We start from the raw sequence: 15803 nt of genomic DNA, 5'->3' as shown, positions 1-15803 counted from the left end.
TTAATAGGTTCGCTTCGACAGAATTTAAGAAGTAATTGAACGCGTAGACGAGCGATCATAAATTCTCTAGTTCGTTGGTGAATGAGTAAGCTGCTCTATGTTTAAAGCTGCGACTCGACCAGTCATGCAAAAGATTCCCAAACGTTTGCGAATGTTTTAGGCGATTGATGAAGACACGCGACGCAAGTGCATGTGAATGTTCGCTAAAGCGTAACATAAAAGAGCGAATTTCGTTGCGTGGATATCTGATGCGTATTTTAGAAGAAATACGAATGTATAGTTCAATCTCTATTTCACATGCTAAATACACATTTAAAAATTTGTATACAATGCACATGATATATTCACAGAAATTTTCAATGATAAATGTTAAAATATTTTCATAAGTCATCGTGCATAACCAAAGAACGACTGTATGGAGTAGCGAAATTTATGTCTCAAGTTCTCCAATATCAAACATATCTCATTATGCGTAGTGAAAATGAGTTTCGAGCGCTCGAAGACTTTCATCCGCGCCGCGGTTGCTGAAATGAATCTCAGAGACGGAATTTGTACCGCGCATGTCTTCGCCTATGGTTAAGCTATACGTCCACCCACGACTTGCAACGAGCTGCGCGATAATAAAGCTTCCGGTCTGGTCGTGCCAGCCGCAGGGACAGAAAGCAAAATGTCAGGGGAAGAGAAGAAAATTATTATTCCTTTGCCGCACGGCGCGTGTATAGACCGGAATACACGAACCGGATGCAACGTGTTTGATTTACTTCGAGTCACACCTGGTCACTATCCCCCTGGATATACCCTTAATTGTCGTTTTATCGAACGTGTGATTTTTCAATTTAATAAGTGTTATACAAACGATTGTAGCATCTTATTTATAGGTCAAGTTCTGGTCGGTTGTGAAGCTACGCTCATCATTCTAGCTATTATCATTTATAGAAGGAATTTGCAATAAACTTCACTTCTAAGTACTACAATATAGTTAACGGGGGAATATGAAAATGTATATGAAAAAAATAATATAAAGGAAACTGAGAAAAGGTTGATCGAGCGTTTCAATATATTGTGGGCTTTCTCCGACTTTATAGGTAATTGTATAATTGCGCTTTAATTTCTCCAGTTTATAATTATATAATTATTACACATGATTATAAAACACACGTACAGTAAGTATAGCGTCCATTTTCATCTATTATATGTGTAATATATATAAACATCGTAAGAAAACATGATACAAATACCTTATGCCTCGTATGTTCTCATATTGGAACTCAGATATGAAGCAGCGAACGATGGAATTTTACCTTGCTACTTTAATCAAAGATAAACTGATAAGATCGCAATATGATAGTTGTTTAAAAAAAATTGTTTAAATAAGGTTTTCATATTGGTCCTGAATATACGTATATACATCGTGCTAATACTCAGTAAGCAATTCTCCTTATTCAACAGCTAATTCACCGCGTAAAATTAAACTGTACAAAAAAAATGTCAGCAAATAAAAGAAGTTTACGATGCCAGTGTACTCGTGATAAAAGCGAAAACTTAAAGTGTTATTTAAATTATACATCGTGCGAGTAATTTTACGGTTCCTAAGTTGCCCTTTTGTTTCACTGTTGAAGAACTCGAATAAACACATAATTTAATATAATATAATAGCGCACCGTTAATCATTACTCCTTATCGGTTTCACTTTTTGTTACAGTTTATGATATTACGACATTAGACGTATCGCGTGGTATTTCCCACCATACTTTCTTTCATAGAAAACCGAGATTTAATTAAGGAAACGCGTGAACTATCTACAAGTCTACTATTCGACGATCAAACAATAGCCGATATTTAAAAACGCGTAAAAGGCGAAAGTATTACGATATCTAGAATATTAATACAAACATACGTTATTATACTTTTGTCTCGTTTGACAAACTGTATTTTAATATCTCAATTTGTAATTTTTCCTATGCATTGACAGCGTCAAAATTTGTAAAAATTAGATATTTGTAAATGAATATATATTTGCAAAGGAGAAAAGAATTCATTTTTCACATTGTAAGTAATTTGACGTAGAATATATGTACGTAGACACATTATTTAAAGAAATGAATAAAAATCGTTAGGTAACATACCCTGTCATCTTTAGCTAAATATGCAGGCTTAATGTCAGCGTCCACGTAGAATATAGAATTCATTTGCCGGTGAAACCACATATTTCTCTTGCGCAACACAAAACTTAACTACGTACTTTCTTACAGAAAACTGTCGGATTCATTTTTATTGTTTCCAGTGTATTTTCACATGGACATCGTCATTCTATTTTCGAAAAAAATCAAACGTTTCTACTATGGTAATTTCTCTATTATGCGTCAGCACAATACAATCACTTATGATCACTAGAAATTAAAGCTTTCTCACTAAAACATTTATCAAAATAGATAAATATCATCTTGAGTAAATTATTTATAAACACAAATTGTTCATATACACAACCAAATGTTCGTACATCGATGTACTCGAAACGCGACGTATGATTCGAAGTAACATCGTTCCATTGTCAGACCGTAAGACAGCTACTGTTTATTTGCTATAAAGAATAACTTTTCAGTAAATCGTTGCTTCGCTATTGTATGTTCTTTTGCCGCGGTAGCCCCGTGAAAACTGGAAAGCGAGACGTTTATCGTACACCTCACTCGTCTGTGTATACGCAACGTGTCTTTCTCCCTACCCTCGCGTAAATTCGTTCCTCCCCCCTTGACTGTTAGATGGCCCTTTTGACGACCAATTAGTGGGCCCCTTAATTCGTTATTCCGTGAAAAGCCACAGTGAAGTCAAACTGCCCCAAGCTTCACGATAATTAATCCTGCGTACAAGTGTAATGGCAGTTAACGAGAAAATGGCTAAATCACCAGGCTTCCACTTTCGTTTTTCTCGGTATTGTAAGCTCCAAGAGATGTTGATTCACACGCAAATGTTTTTGACGAATATTGGCTTTTATTGACAACGAAATAAAACCAGGATTACCGGGTTGCGAATGTTTATAAAAATTCATATTTTTTATGTACTAAATTGCAGGAATGGAACCTAGATAGAGATTTGTTTTTCCTTCTAAATATTGTAACGAGTATTTTACTTCAAATATTTTGTCCAGTTTTATTTATTACGTTCATTCTGTACATCTTTGCATATTTAAATTTTCCATAAATACGTCACCATACTACTTTAATTACAAATATATATAAATATTTAATAACTTTTAAAATTTTTAAACGGGATACTTTATCCAGAAAGCTACGAGATAACAATTTACCATAAAATTACTTAATAAATTTTCTAACTACATCGTATAATCGTGATCGCAGCCAATCAACTCATATTATTTATTACACAATTTAGAATAATTATATCATGTATATTGATGTAATTAGTAATTGCATATGAAATAATACTAATTGCCCAGTTAAACGTTAGACTGAAACATGATGGAGATACGCGTGGAAAGTAAACACGCGCGAGCTAATATAATTTCAACGAACTAGATTTATGGATCTAAAACTATACTCAATATACGTGTCAATTTAATTTAATTAAATCAACTTCTTTTTTGCACAGCTTTTTCTTTTGTGGAGGGTTTCCTATCTATTACCGTGCGAAAATTTGATTAATAAAATAAGAAAAATTACTAATATTTTTTAATAACAAACTTAAAATATTGATAATAAATTCATTTCATCACAAATTATTAATATATATAATGCTTCTTATTGAGCCGTGCTGGCTCAATGGATTACGAAGGTACATTATTATCGTTCATAAAACGAATTTGCAATAAATTTCGCTTTTAAATGTTACAATATAGCTCACGAGGGAATATGAAAATGTATATGAAGGAAATAATATAAAGGAAACTCAGAAAAGTTTGATCGAGTGTTTTAATATATTGTAGGATTTCTCCTACTTTATAGGTAATTGTATAATTCCGGTTTAATTTCTCCTGTTTGTAATTATATAATTATTACACATGATTATAAAACACATGATGTACAGTAACTGTGGTGTCTATTTTCATCTGTTACGTGTGTAATATATATAAATATCGTAAGAAAACATGATACAATATACCTTATGATTCGTATATTCTAATATTGGAACTCAGATATGAAGTAGCGAACGGTGGAATTTCGCCTTGCTACTTTAATCAAAGATAAACTGATAAGATTGCAACTGATAGTGATAGTTATTTAAAATAAATTAATTAAATAGCGTTTCCATATTGATGCGAAGTATACGTACATACATGTACATATGTACATACGTGTTCGTATGTACATATATCGTAGCACTGAATCGTACTAACACTCAGTAAGTAATTCTTCTTTATTAAACAGCTTATTCGTCGCGTAAAATTAAACTGTACAAAAAAATGTCAGGAAATAAAAAGAGTTGACGATGCCAACGTATTCGTGGTAAAAGCGAAAACGTAAAGTGTTGTTTAAATTATACATCGTGCGAGTAATTTTACGGTTCCCAAGCAGGTATCTCACTTCACGTGCACAGTCACAAAGATCCATTGTACCAAACACAGTTGCTAATAAGTAAGGCAGTTGATGCGTCTCAATATAATGAAAAACGAACGATTAAAATTCATTTGTTTCAAGTTTCGGAAAATAAGCTCTGTTCTAAAGCAAAATTCAGACATTACTTTGCTGAAATGCAGTGTATAACCTTTCGGTAGCCATGCCCATAAATTAATGTATAAAAGAAAAGATTTCTGTACATGGAAATAATTTAAATTCCACTTAGTCTGGATAATGCATTTAATTAAATTAACGTATCATTAGGAAATATATAACAGAAAAATGTCTGCTGGAACAGAATTATTATCCACAGCGGAACCACATCTTATTCCAGGGTAAATAATGCAGCGTTTATGTATTAAATATAAAATATAAATACATTACGTTCGAAAGTGTAACATATACGTTTCCTAAATAGTACAGTACAGTAAGAAATATTTAAAATATTATTACCCTTTAACTTTTATATTCATTGATACCTCTTTTACATTCATAAAGGTCCGTTTTAGATATGCCGGATATTGTCCTCAATATCGCTACAGATGTGGTGAAACGTATGGAAATCTTACGCACAAAGTGCTTCTTGATCCTACAGTGAATCATGCGGAGACCCTCATTTTATCGAACCGTATCTCCGACGATTACGAGGTATTATACAATATTTTTATAGTCCTTGTTTCTATTACTTTAATCAATGCTGTTTATAAGTTTAAATTAATTAAAATAATATATTATTTATAATTATTTATAATCAACTATAGGTCCAGAGGCCACCGAAAAATGACATAGACGTAGTAAATGCTAGATACAAAAGGACCGACCCTATATTTATTCATCCTATAACACCAAGTTACGAAGGTACATATATGGAATGAAAATAAACATTAAAGAGAAGGGTAAATGTACCAGTTTAATGGCAATGTAAATGTTTTATTTTAGGATTTACTCCAAAACTAAAAGCCAGAAATGGACAAAGATACACGGTGTTGGCTACAGAAGGACTTGCCGAATTTGAACGACAACAATTAAGAAGTAGAGCGGCTCTTAATGAACTTAAACGAATTATAGATATACAAGCTGGACAGGGTGAACCAAGAAATTTAGAGGATCGTTTGGTAAAGTACCTATACGATTTCTTTTTTAGTTAAAATAAGGGAATAAGGGAAGGATAGCAATAATGAAATCATATTTAAATTTCTTATATAGCTCATAAAAAGTGAGTTTAAACTGCCTATGCTAACAGTTCGACCTGATTGCGTGGGTGTAACGAGGAATTTATTTCTGGACGAACAACACGAAACACCCAGCGATCACTCTCCATCCCCTTACTTTATGGACAATGCAAATCCGCAAAAATACTTTATCAGTCGTGAGTCCATCTTGTCACGTTATTATTAGCTTGAACTTGTCTTCGAATGATTCTATATGTAGTATAAAACTTACATAAGCATCGTTCCGTATGATTCAACTGTTTCACGAAATCTTTAACCTTTAATGACTTCCATAAATTCGACCTGTTAATAAAATGAATTAACGAACAGATATATAACAAATACGCGATATCATTTGTAAAATAATATTAACAATAAATAGTAGTACAGATGAATCTTACGGATAGTGAAAAACGAATGCGATATTCTTTCATTCGAGAAAATGCAAGAAGTGAGTGTTAAAGTTAGAAAGATAAATATTAATTAGTTTTCCTTATAATATAAAATTTCAAACATTTAATTGTATTTTTGCAGGATACGGCGGTCATATACCATACGGATATGCGCATTTTGGAAAAACAAACGTTCCGGCTACTAACAGCGCCCTTTGCGATTTTACATCTGATTATCGAAAACGACAAAGTACAGAATGGGCACCAGTAACAATTTCACGACCTGATCCACCTCTATTAATTCAACCCACTATTATTTACCATAAACATGTTGGTATGCTTCCAAATTATCTTGGACATGTTCCTGGAGAAACATTCAGGTAATCATTTCTACTTTATTATGCTATTATTTCTATTTTATGGTTCTTATTTTAATTTCTCATCGCAAATATTCCGAAAAATATGGAAAATATAAAAAAATTGATCTTTATACATTATACACATGTATATGTATGTATACCTAAAAAATTTTATTTAGATATTAAATATTTCATTTAGATTCGGCAAAACTTTCGGAGCTGACACTAAAGATGCGAAAAGATGGCTCCGTGGTGATTTCTCTGCATAAAATATAAAATACAAGAAAGCAGTCTTATGCATAATAAGAATTTAATACAAGAAAAATAACAATGCGTTTGTACAGACTGTATATAAATGAAAAATTACCCACTGCATATTATAGCAAAATTTAATATAATTTAAAATAACTTTTAAAGATAATACCTGATATTTAAGTAATTGGACAATTTTCTACGGAAATGCTAGATTTTTTATCTCAAAATTATTAACTATAGATAAATATAGTTGTTACTACTGCTGATCTTTCCATTTCATTAAAATATCAGCTGCTTTTTTCAAATTTTCATCTTTCTATGATAAAAAAGAAATCAATTATAAATATAAAGAAAATAGGAGCTCGATATTATCTATGCCGAATTTGTTCTTACCTTTATAAAGCAATATCTTACGTTATCTTCCCCTAAGTGTTTATGTTCAGGACTATAAAATACAGATGGGGGAATTCCTTGAATTCCAACATTTTTCGTCATCCATTTTGTGAAACGATAATCTTTATTCTCATCTGTTTCTTCTTCTAATCGTACTTTATCTTTTAAAGCTGACCAATTAGCTACCATAAAGTATCCTCCTTCGGGAATTGTTGGAATCATTCCTACATCGCTAAGAAATTTAGCCATATAATTTCGTTTCGGTAGCAACTCCTTAGCTAAACTCACAAAATAACAGTCAGGTTGACCAAATCTTTCTAATTCTTGTTCGAATCCAATAGCCACAGCCTCCTACAAAGTTAAAAAATATAATTTTAAACAATTCTAATAAGGTACATTACAATAAATATTTATTTAATAATTCTATACATACTTGAGTTGGTGTGTTACATGTATATACACTATTTTGATGAATAACTTCTAAGTTATACAGTAAATTTTCCGGACCATAGGCCCATCCTATTTTCCACCCAGTAACACTGAATGCTTTACCAGCAGATCCAATGGTAATCGTACGTTCGTACATATCAGGTAATGTTGCTAAGATACATTCATCATTTAAATAAAATAATTAATAGAAATGACATTAATACTATCAAATACTATTACCAATTCTAACATGTTTATATGGCTCATAAACAAGCCATTCATATACTTCATCTGACACAACAAGGGTGTTCCACTTTTTAGCCAAATTAGCAATAAACTGTAATTCATCTACAGTGAAAACCTTTCCCACAGGATTATGTGGAGTGTTAATGATTATTCCTTTTGTTTTTTCATTAAAAAGATTTTCTAATTCTTGTCTGTCAAATATCCAATCTGCAGAAGAAAGAGATCCTTTTGTGCTTTTCTTTGGAATACAAAATACATAATGTAAATATGTATAAAGAGCTTGCATTTATATCAATAGTATACATACTTTGATAGTTTACTTACTGGTTTTAAAGCAGTAAACTTTGGAATTCCTCCAGCAGATCTAACCATAGGTACATAACAATCAAAGAAAGGTTCAATAATTATCCACTCATCACCAGGGTTTGTGTGACCTTGTAACGTAGCATATAATGCTTCATAAGCACCAAAGGTTACAAGAACTTCCTTATTTGGATCTAAAGTACGATTTAAGAGCTTCGAATACAATTTTGCAATAGCATTTACTAAACGTGGGTGACCCTAAAATGATGGAGTATATTGAAAATTTCCAATCTATAAATAAGATACATGAACCTATATAAAATATTTAAAATCATTGCAAAGTGAAAAAATTCAGTAACAATATCATGGATGTGATGAAATAACTAATGGCCAACATTTAATAGCTCTAGAATATATTTATTGTGTTTCTTTTTAAAATTGAAAATACTTACAAATCCTCTGGTATACTGATTTAATAGAGGATCGTCACTTGTAGTTGCAGCAGCCAAAGCTTTAGTTATATTTTCTGGAGCATAAAAATCTGGAAATCCTTGTCCTAAATTTAGGGGCTTATATTTTAAAGCCAACTGAATATATTCTACCCTAAAATAAAATTAATTAAAAATATGTATTTATAAGTACTTATATATATGTTTATATGTATTAAAATTTTCAATACATCTCATTATTGAAATGTTATTTACCATATTGATTTATCATTGCCTTTTAAGCGATCAGGGAGGTCAAATTTACTCATCATAACAGAATAACTTCGTATATTTCTTAATGTGGGTAGAGAAAGTGACACTTTAACAGTTGTAGACAAAGAAATTTTAGTAAACATCTAAAAATAGTCACAAACAATGAATGACAAAATAATGCTATACTTTGTGATAAATTTGTTGCTTTATTGCCCTAAAATTTTATATTAAAAAATTATATAATAAAAAAATATAGAATGACATATAAAAGAATTGAGAATACTATACTTGAAAATTATGATTTTATATCTACATATTTTAAGCATAATTTTTTTCATTTTATTAGTTACATATGATAAAAAAATCTAACAGGTAGTAGTTACAATAAATTATTGTTAAAGATAGTTCGTATAATGTTAATACATGAGAGTACCTTAGACGTGCATCAAACAGCGTAAAAGAAGTATTATATATTTTTAAACATTAATATTAAATTATAAATTAAAATATTATTAATCTAAACATAAACATAATCTGATATAATTACATTAAATTCTTACCAGATGACATACACTAACGATTATGGCTTACATTACCAATTTTACCGAGTAGAATTACGTATAATTGGAAAGTTACAAAATATGTACTTGTAATGATAAAACTATGATTATGGCCATTTTTTTATCAAAATAGTATGCTTATGCAACAAGTTGTTTATTAAAAAATAAAATTTCTAGATTTATATAGTAATTTTACTATGTGTTATTGGTAATTTAGTTATTACATTAACCAGTATTATAGTAATATATTTTAATCAGTTGTATGCATGCGCAATATGAAACAAAATAATCAAACAAAATTAGTCTATTAATATGCTACTGAAGAAATGATAATTTAATACAACCTTAACCCTTAAACTGCATAGGTGGGTATTGTGTGTTCGGGTACTTTTGACAGGATTAAGAATTTCTCGCAAAGTAATAGATAGAAAATCTTTTTTCTCTCACCTAAAAAAAATTATTTGGCAAAAAATTCTATGATAACCTTAATTTAGAACATTTAAAGATGTTATATCAATTTTTTGGAATTTTTTAAACAAGTGTTAGCTGCTATACAAGTATTACTGAAAATTGCATCGAAAATAAAAGATCCACGCTTATAGTTTGAGGATAAAAAAATTTACAGTCCAAAGGTTAAAAATGTTTTAGATATTTAATATTTTATATAAAAAAAGTTATAATCCTCATCTTTAAATTTGATACAAATATAAATCAAGATAAAGATATAAATCAGAAATCACAAACTATATACTATGTATATACTATATACTATATATAGTGTAGTATTTTACTATTGCACATGTATAATATGTACATTCGGTAAACTACGTAAGCAAATAATTGATAATTTCTTTCAAAGTAAATCAAGGTAATTTAAAATGTTTATTTGAAACCGTGTTTGAAACACAAACGAGATACGAAAAACATACAGCATTTGAAGTGAAAGGCATTTAAAGCTGCTAAAAGCTATATCTTGTGATAAATTTACCTAACTATGTTTTTTATATTTACCTAACGATATTAAGATAGTTTAAATTGTAAACAAAGTAGGTAGTTTGAAGGTCTTGATTTTTGTGATTTCAATTTATATGATTTTATCTATAATCATAGTTATGTGCAAGAATAAATAATACTCATCGTGAAAGTATTTGTATAATATAAGTATAATCAAGTATAATATAAAAATTTTCTGAAATATAAGAAATACAATTAGAAAGATATTGGAGAAATATTATTAAGAATGACGCAATCTCAACAAATAATTGAAGAATTATATGATGCTTACACAAAAACTGCTGCTAATATTATTGCTTATTATGGTAGGTGTATAAGGTTAAGTAATCCAATTCATAATACATATCTATAATCTCCCATTACCTCAAACATTACAAGAATATTAAATAGTTATAAATTCTAATGGTTACAAAAGATTCGGAATATCTTCTCATTATTCTTCATTGATCAAATTATTGTAATAATATATGATATAAAATAATTTAGTCTTTTCATCACTTTATACTTAAAAAAGGTAAATTTAACCTATAACCATATTTAATTTGGTTATATTTTTATATTTACAGAAGGTAATGAAATGGACGAGAAGTTAAAAGAACTAAAATATATAGTAAACAACAATAGTGTTCAAGATAAAAAGTTAAAGTTATTCAGGGAAAGGAAGAATCAATTATTAAATTTAAATAATGATGATGATAATGATGACTATCATATGGAGCAGAGTAATACTGAAAATCGCTTGACTGTAATTACAAAATATAAATAATTATAAAATATATTTAATAATATTAAGAAAGTAATATATTTTTAACGTTCTAGGAATATAGACTAATTCTCTCTGAAACTGATAATGACACATCGAAAGATGAGAAACTTATAGAATTTAATAAGCATGTAGAAGCACTGCTAGGTACATTTAAATTTGTACATATAATAAATACTTTATATCAATGACAACATTTTGAATTACAGATGGAATAGCACAAAAAGAAAATGATACAGATGCAGAAATACAGTTAAAAGGGGGCTATGTAAATGTAATTGACCCAATCTCTAAGAAGAGAATTGTAGATCCTGTGAAGAATACTATATGTGGTCATACCTATGATCAAGAAAGTATTATGCAATTATTGAAAATTAATAAGAAGACAAGGTAAATATTCTATTAATAAAGTTCATTTTTGTCACACGTAAATAGTTTTAACTATGCATTGTAATTACAGATGTCCTGTCATAGGTTGCAAAAGTACAGAATTTGTACAACTTTCGCAACTTCGTCCAGACATTGTAACAAAAACATATCTAGAGAAACATCCAGAATAAGGTTTTGTGATAAATGTATTACGAATTAAATATTTAAATGATACAATATTTTTCAACATGATAAATATGACCTAAGATTTAATGTTTGCACATCATTAAAACAAAAATAAAAACTGCACATGATGTTTCATGTATTTGAATACAACACGTGATTTAATGTGGTGTATTTCGCATTGCAAACATATTTTTGTGATTAAAAACTCTGTAAGAATATTGGCTCAAAGCCAAATCATTGTTATGAGAACTTATTTTAGGTAACAAATAGCAATTTAAAAATGTATTTTTTAGAGTAGTATAGATATAGCGTATTTTTTATCAAATAAATTGAATGTATAATTTATGTTTATAAAACTGTTATCAAAAGAAAAATATTTTTATATAAAAGATTATAAAATAAAATTCTCATAAAATTTCTATGTCTTTCATATTTTTGGAGAACAATGTATAGTACACGTAGAACCAATAAATTATTGAAAACGAAACAACTTCAAGTAATTACATATTTGTTTGTCCCGCAACTTTTATCATTATCAATCTATGATGTTAACGTTTAGGCTATGTTTATACTTACGTTCTTATCAACAGTATTAATTCTTTCTCGTGGGAAAGCTCGTCGTATCGTTGATGGTCTCAATGTGGACAGCAATAGTTGGGATCCATTTTTATTAATAGGCAAAGATTTAAACGAATCGCCGAATTACGATATAACACGCTGGGTACGGCAATTGCATCTGCAACAATGTGCTTTCGTAGAAATCGGAGAAGGATTTTGTGCTGTAAGCAAAAAATATTTCATACAAAATAGTTTCTTCCTTATAAACAATTTCAATACAAAATGTACTTTTGCATAATAGAAACAAAGAAAAGGAACTATTTTTATAACTGTACAATAGTTTCGAACTTTGAAGAAAATACTTTAACAAAGCTTAAACTTTCATGCAATACAGTTCTATTTAATATTTAGTTGTTCGTCGAATTACGTAGCATACCTTCCGAATCAAAAGTTCTCGATAGTTCTGGGATCGGTGAATTTTTCCTCGGGATTTGCCCTTGTTTGACTCTTCACACTTGGGATTTGTGCTCACCCGAACTGGCAAGACAGAGAAAAGCGGACTGCTCTTTTAACGAAGCTACTCCATATTCAAACACAAGTGCAAGAGTTCACAGGCGATTATGCGATATCACTTTGCTCGTCGAAAATATTTCAAGCTGTAACTGTTCCATTTCTTTAGCTGGCCAAGAATTGTATAAGACCAAAGGTTACAATATACTTTTACTAATGAAAAAATTACAAATAAAAATTTTGTGAGAAATTGTACAACGCAATACATGAAATAAAAATTGTCCAAGATTTAAATATTTATTATAAGAATAATGTTTAGGATTTGCAACGTGTTTTTTGAATCCTCTACCAGAAAGTTTGTGTTCACCACGTGGGGTTTGTGGCATTGCACAATGCACCGCGACCACAATCAAAGGAATACACACCCCTCAATGCGCCTCGAACTGTCATCAGAGACAACCAGTACTGTTATTTTATTTTAAGTAATGTAACAACTAATTACACTAATAATAGTAAATTACAATAATAATTGAATGTTTGAAATACTTTAAAAAACAGGTTTTCCTTTTTTTCTATTGGCTATAATTTAATTATAGTTTTCTAAATTTGAAATTTTAAGTTCTGCGAAGAAATTGGGCCTTCAACTTCCATTCCATCGGAAATTAACTCCTTATGGACGGGATGGTCCTCTCCAAAATGTAATAATACTTGTGGTAAAGGATTTATGGTAGCCATTGCATCATGTCAAGATCAAGCAACGTAAATAAAAATTGAAGTTAACACATGTATAATAAATGACAATTACAAATAAGCTTAAATAACGTATTAATCTTTCCCATTAAATCTGATAACATATCACACAACGTGTAGTAGATACTCATATTCATATAGAAAGTACTCTAAATTTTTGTAAATTAAAGTTTATCATTTCTGCCAATACACGATGGTGTAATTCGTTATATTTCTCAGAGGAAAACCAGCCATAGACTGCATCGGTCCAGGATCGTTTTGGTGAGCCAACGCTTTTTTGAGGAAGTTCTCTTGAATTTCTTGATCACGATGAAAGGTGTGAACTTTTCTAGCTGTCCAGATAGCTTCGTTAAATGTTACTGCGAGGTAAACATCGTCAATGGAATTATGAGAGCGGCCAGGTTCACAGAACCTTGCATTTCTACCGAAGGGTGTATCTTAAGCAACACTGGGACATTCACTTTCGAAGGAGAACTTGATCCTGGTAATAACATCAACTTTGACCAATCTTATGAGAATGATGCTCGTGAAAGATTCGAAGGTACTAATATTATAGTATATGTAGTACTAATAATACCAAAATTGAAAATTACTGATTATAAACTAATAAATAGTTAATATTTATTAACAAATAATAAATTTTATGCCTTCAATAGCTTTAATATGATGTACATACATATATTATGTTCTTCCAATATAACTCTATATATATATATTTTTTTTTTTTTCTATAAATTTATTTAAAGACATTTATCTTTATATAGATTAATTTTTAATATTTATTAAGATTCATGTATCACAATTTTATTTTCATTTTACAAATTTTGTTTGTTTTACAACGATCTACCATAAATTACCAGTTATCTCGATATTCCATTTTCTAGACACGTTGTGTCCCTCGGAATCAGCGCGAGCGATACAGCGTAATCTCTTATATGCCCATGCTGCTGATCATGAGGATGAGTACGTGTTACGCGAAAATAGACTGGCAAATAAAAACTTTAAACGCAACCGTGGAAATCGTTCCGTTCTGAGAAGTCGATTAGGCGATGATGCCGACTATGCAAACCAAGACGAAGACGACGATGACAATGACAGCGACAACGACGACGATGACGAAGAAGGGATCGATAACAAGACTGGTGTCGACGATGAAAAGGGCGACGAGGATGACGACGACGAGGAGGACGAGGAGAACAGAGACGAGATGGTGAACGAGTCGGAGGCAGCGCGTTATTACGATTATGGTTAGTACTTAGGCATAAATCTTTTCCTGGGTTTTTCTAGATTGGGCTCAAAGGCTCCGCGAAGGGTCGCCGGAGCCCCAGAAAGCATATTCGAGAGGCGAGTTTCGATTATGCGGCGATTGCGTTCGAGGGTAAGCAAGAGGTCAACGAACCCGAGAGGAAGGGTTCTATGAAGGTCAGATCCGTTACGGAAGACTGTGAGGATGAATCCACGGAACCACTGCAATATTATGATTATGGTGAGAAAAAATCGGTCGGAGAAGAATAATCTTCAGAAATTCTTACCTTCGTTGCTATGTATCTTTTAACTTCTAGAGAAGATGTTTTTAGATATATCCATACCAGAAGAAAAATTCTATATATATCTCTATATATATATACATAAGATAATCAATCAGGGTTTCACCCTTTGTATTCCGATAATGTTTATGATTTGAATTTTCAGCAATTTCAGCATACTTTCATAGTATGACTTTTTGAAACCACGGAGTTTAGAAAAAAAGGTTATAAATGTGTTTATAAATTTATTCATATAATAGTCTTTATGAATTTTCTATTTTCTTAGTTCTGAAAACGATATAAGAAAAATTGTTTTCATATTATCAATATCTTTAATATAATGCCGCCAATGTTTTTGTACAATTATAAAAGATCATGTCAGTATTTCTTTTATAAAAGAAATATTCTCGTTTTTAATAATTTCCTACTATAAAAAATATCTTTTACCAATTTACCACTATTCAAATAATTACGAATTTTTATAAGCATATATATTTGTTGTATGTTTCGATCAAAAATGCATGAAATCAATAATATTTAGTATTCTTTTCTTGTCTATAATAATTTACTATTTTTTTCTAGAATCCAGGGAAAATACATCATCCGGTTTAACAATTGGACTATCCTTGGAATTGATAGCATTGTCCATTTTATTCTGGCTTTTTGAATGTTAGCGGGCTAGCAGAATAAAGATAGAAGATAACTAT

At 30.3% G+C, this 15803-nt stretch overlaps 5 protein-coding genes across 12 annotated transcripts in view; 3 read left to right on the top strand and 2 right to left on the bottom strand.

The window, feature by feature from the left end:
* LOC122566171 (uncharacterized protein DDB_G0284459-like) overlaps positions 1–2628 on the bottom strand; it is a 47442-nt gene extending 44814 nt beyond the window's left edge. Inside the window, exon 1 of the mRNA XM_043723030.1 lies at positions 2127–2628. Within this exon, the coding sequence (XP_043578965.1) occupies positions 2127–2207 (81 nt within the window). The 5' untranslated portion in view covers positions 2208–2628. The remainder of the gene's footprint in view (positions 1–2126) is intronic.
* Positions 2629–3122: 494 nt separating this feature from the next.
* On the top strand, positions 3123–6869 carry LOC122565845 (UPF0605 protein CG18335-like). The gene is made up of 7 exons (XM_043722268.1): positions 3123–4906; positions 5081–5219; positions 5333–5429; positions 5511–5686; positions 5778–5940; positions 6317–6554; positions 6733–6869. Exons 1-7 carry the CDS (start codon positions 4854–4856, stop codon positions 6800–6802), a joined length of 936 nt encoding a protein of 311 aa, XP_043578203.1. The 5' UTR covers positions 3123–4853; the 3' UTR covers positions 6803–6869.
* On the bottom strand, positions 6825–12888 carry LOC122565840 (kynurenine aminotransferase). 6 transcript variants are annotated; one of them, XM_043722256.1, is made up of 9 exons: positions 12747–12888; positions 12329–12531; positions 8864–9003; positions 8612–8762; positions 8181–8417; positions 7851–8094; positions 7615–7781; positions 7182–7532; positions 6825–7104 (listed from the first exon to the last, which is right to left on the bottom strand). In XM_043722256.1, the coding sequence occupies exons 3-9, from the start codon at positions 9001–9003 to the stop codon at positions 7045–7047; spliced, it is 1350 nt and encodes a 449-aa protein (XP_043578191.1). In that variant the 5' UTR covers positions 12329–12531; positions 12747–12888; the 3' UTR covers positions 6825–7044. The 6 variants fall into 6 exon arrangements, with proteins under 6 accessions (XP_043578191.1, XP_043578192.1, XP_043578195.1 ...); XM_043722257.1 differs by lacking the exons at positions 12329–12531; positions 12747–12888 and adding an exon at positions 9765–10056; XM_043722260.1 differs by lacking the exons at positions 12329–12531; positions 12747–12888 and adding an exon at positions 9421–9575 and having other exon boundaries at positions 8864–8966.
* On the top strand, positions 9668–12239 carry LOC122565842 (E3 SUMO-protein ligase NSE2-like). 3 transcript variants are annotated; one of them, XM_043722262.1, is made up of 6 exons: positions 9668–9785; positions 10622–10739; positions 11001–11179; positions 11254–11344; positions 11407–11587; positions 11658–12239. In XM_043722262.1, the coding sequence occupies exons 2-6, from the start codon at positions 10661–10663 to the stop codon at positions 11755–11757; spliced, it is 630 nt and encodes a 209-aa protein (XP_043578197.1). In that variant the 5' UTR covers positions 9668–9785; positions 10622–10660; the 3' UTR covers positions 11758–12239. The 3 variants fall into 3 exon arrangements, with proteins under 3 accessions (XP_043578197.1, XP_043578200.1, XP_043578199.1); XM_043722265.1 differs by lacking the exon at positions 10622–10739 and having other exon boundaries at positions 9670–9785; XM_043722264.1 differs by lacking the exons at positions 9668–9785; positions 10622–10739 and adding an exon at positions 10759–10891.
* Positions 12300–15791, top strand: LOC122565844. The gene is made up of 9 exons (XM_043722267.1): positions 12300–12533; positions 12722–13016; positions 13140–13282; positions 13440–13579; positions 13790–13831; positions 13903–14111; positions 14455–14780; positions 14858–15056; positions 15679–15791. Exons 1-9 carry the CDS (start codon positions 12315–12317, stop codon positions 15768–15770), a joined length of 1665 nt encoding a protein of 554 aa, XP_043578202.1. The 5' UTR covers positions 12300–12314; the 3' UTR covers positions 15771–15791.
* The last annotated feature ends 12 nt before the right edge of the window (positions 15792–15803 follow it).

The sequence above is a fragment of the Bombus pyrosoma genome, linkage group LG3 (assembly GCF_014825855.1).
Source record: "Bombus pyrosoma isolate SC7728 linkage group LG3, ASM1482585v1, whole genome shotgun sequence".
Taxonomy (NCBI): Eukaryota; Metazoa; Arthropoda; class Insecta; order Hymenoptera; family Apidae; genus Bombus; species Bombus pyrosoma.
The sequence above is the reverse complement of the archived record's forward strand: the minus strand, read 5'-3'. Positions and strand labels throughout refer to the sequence as shown.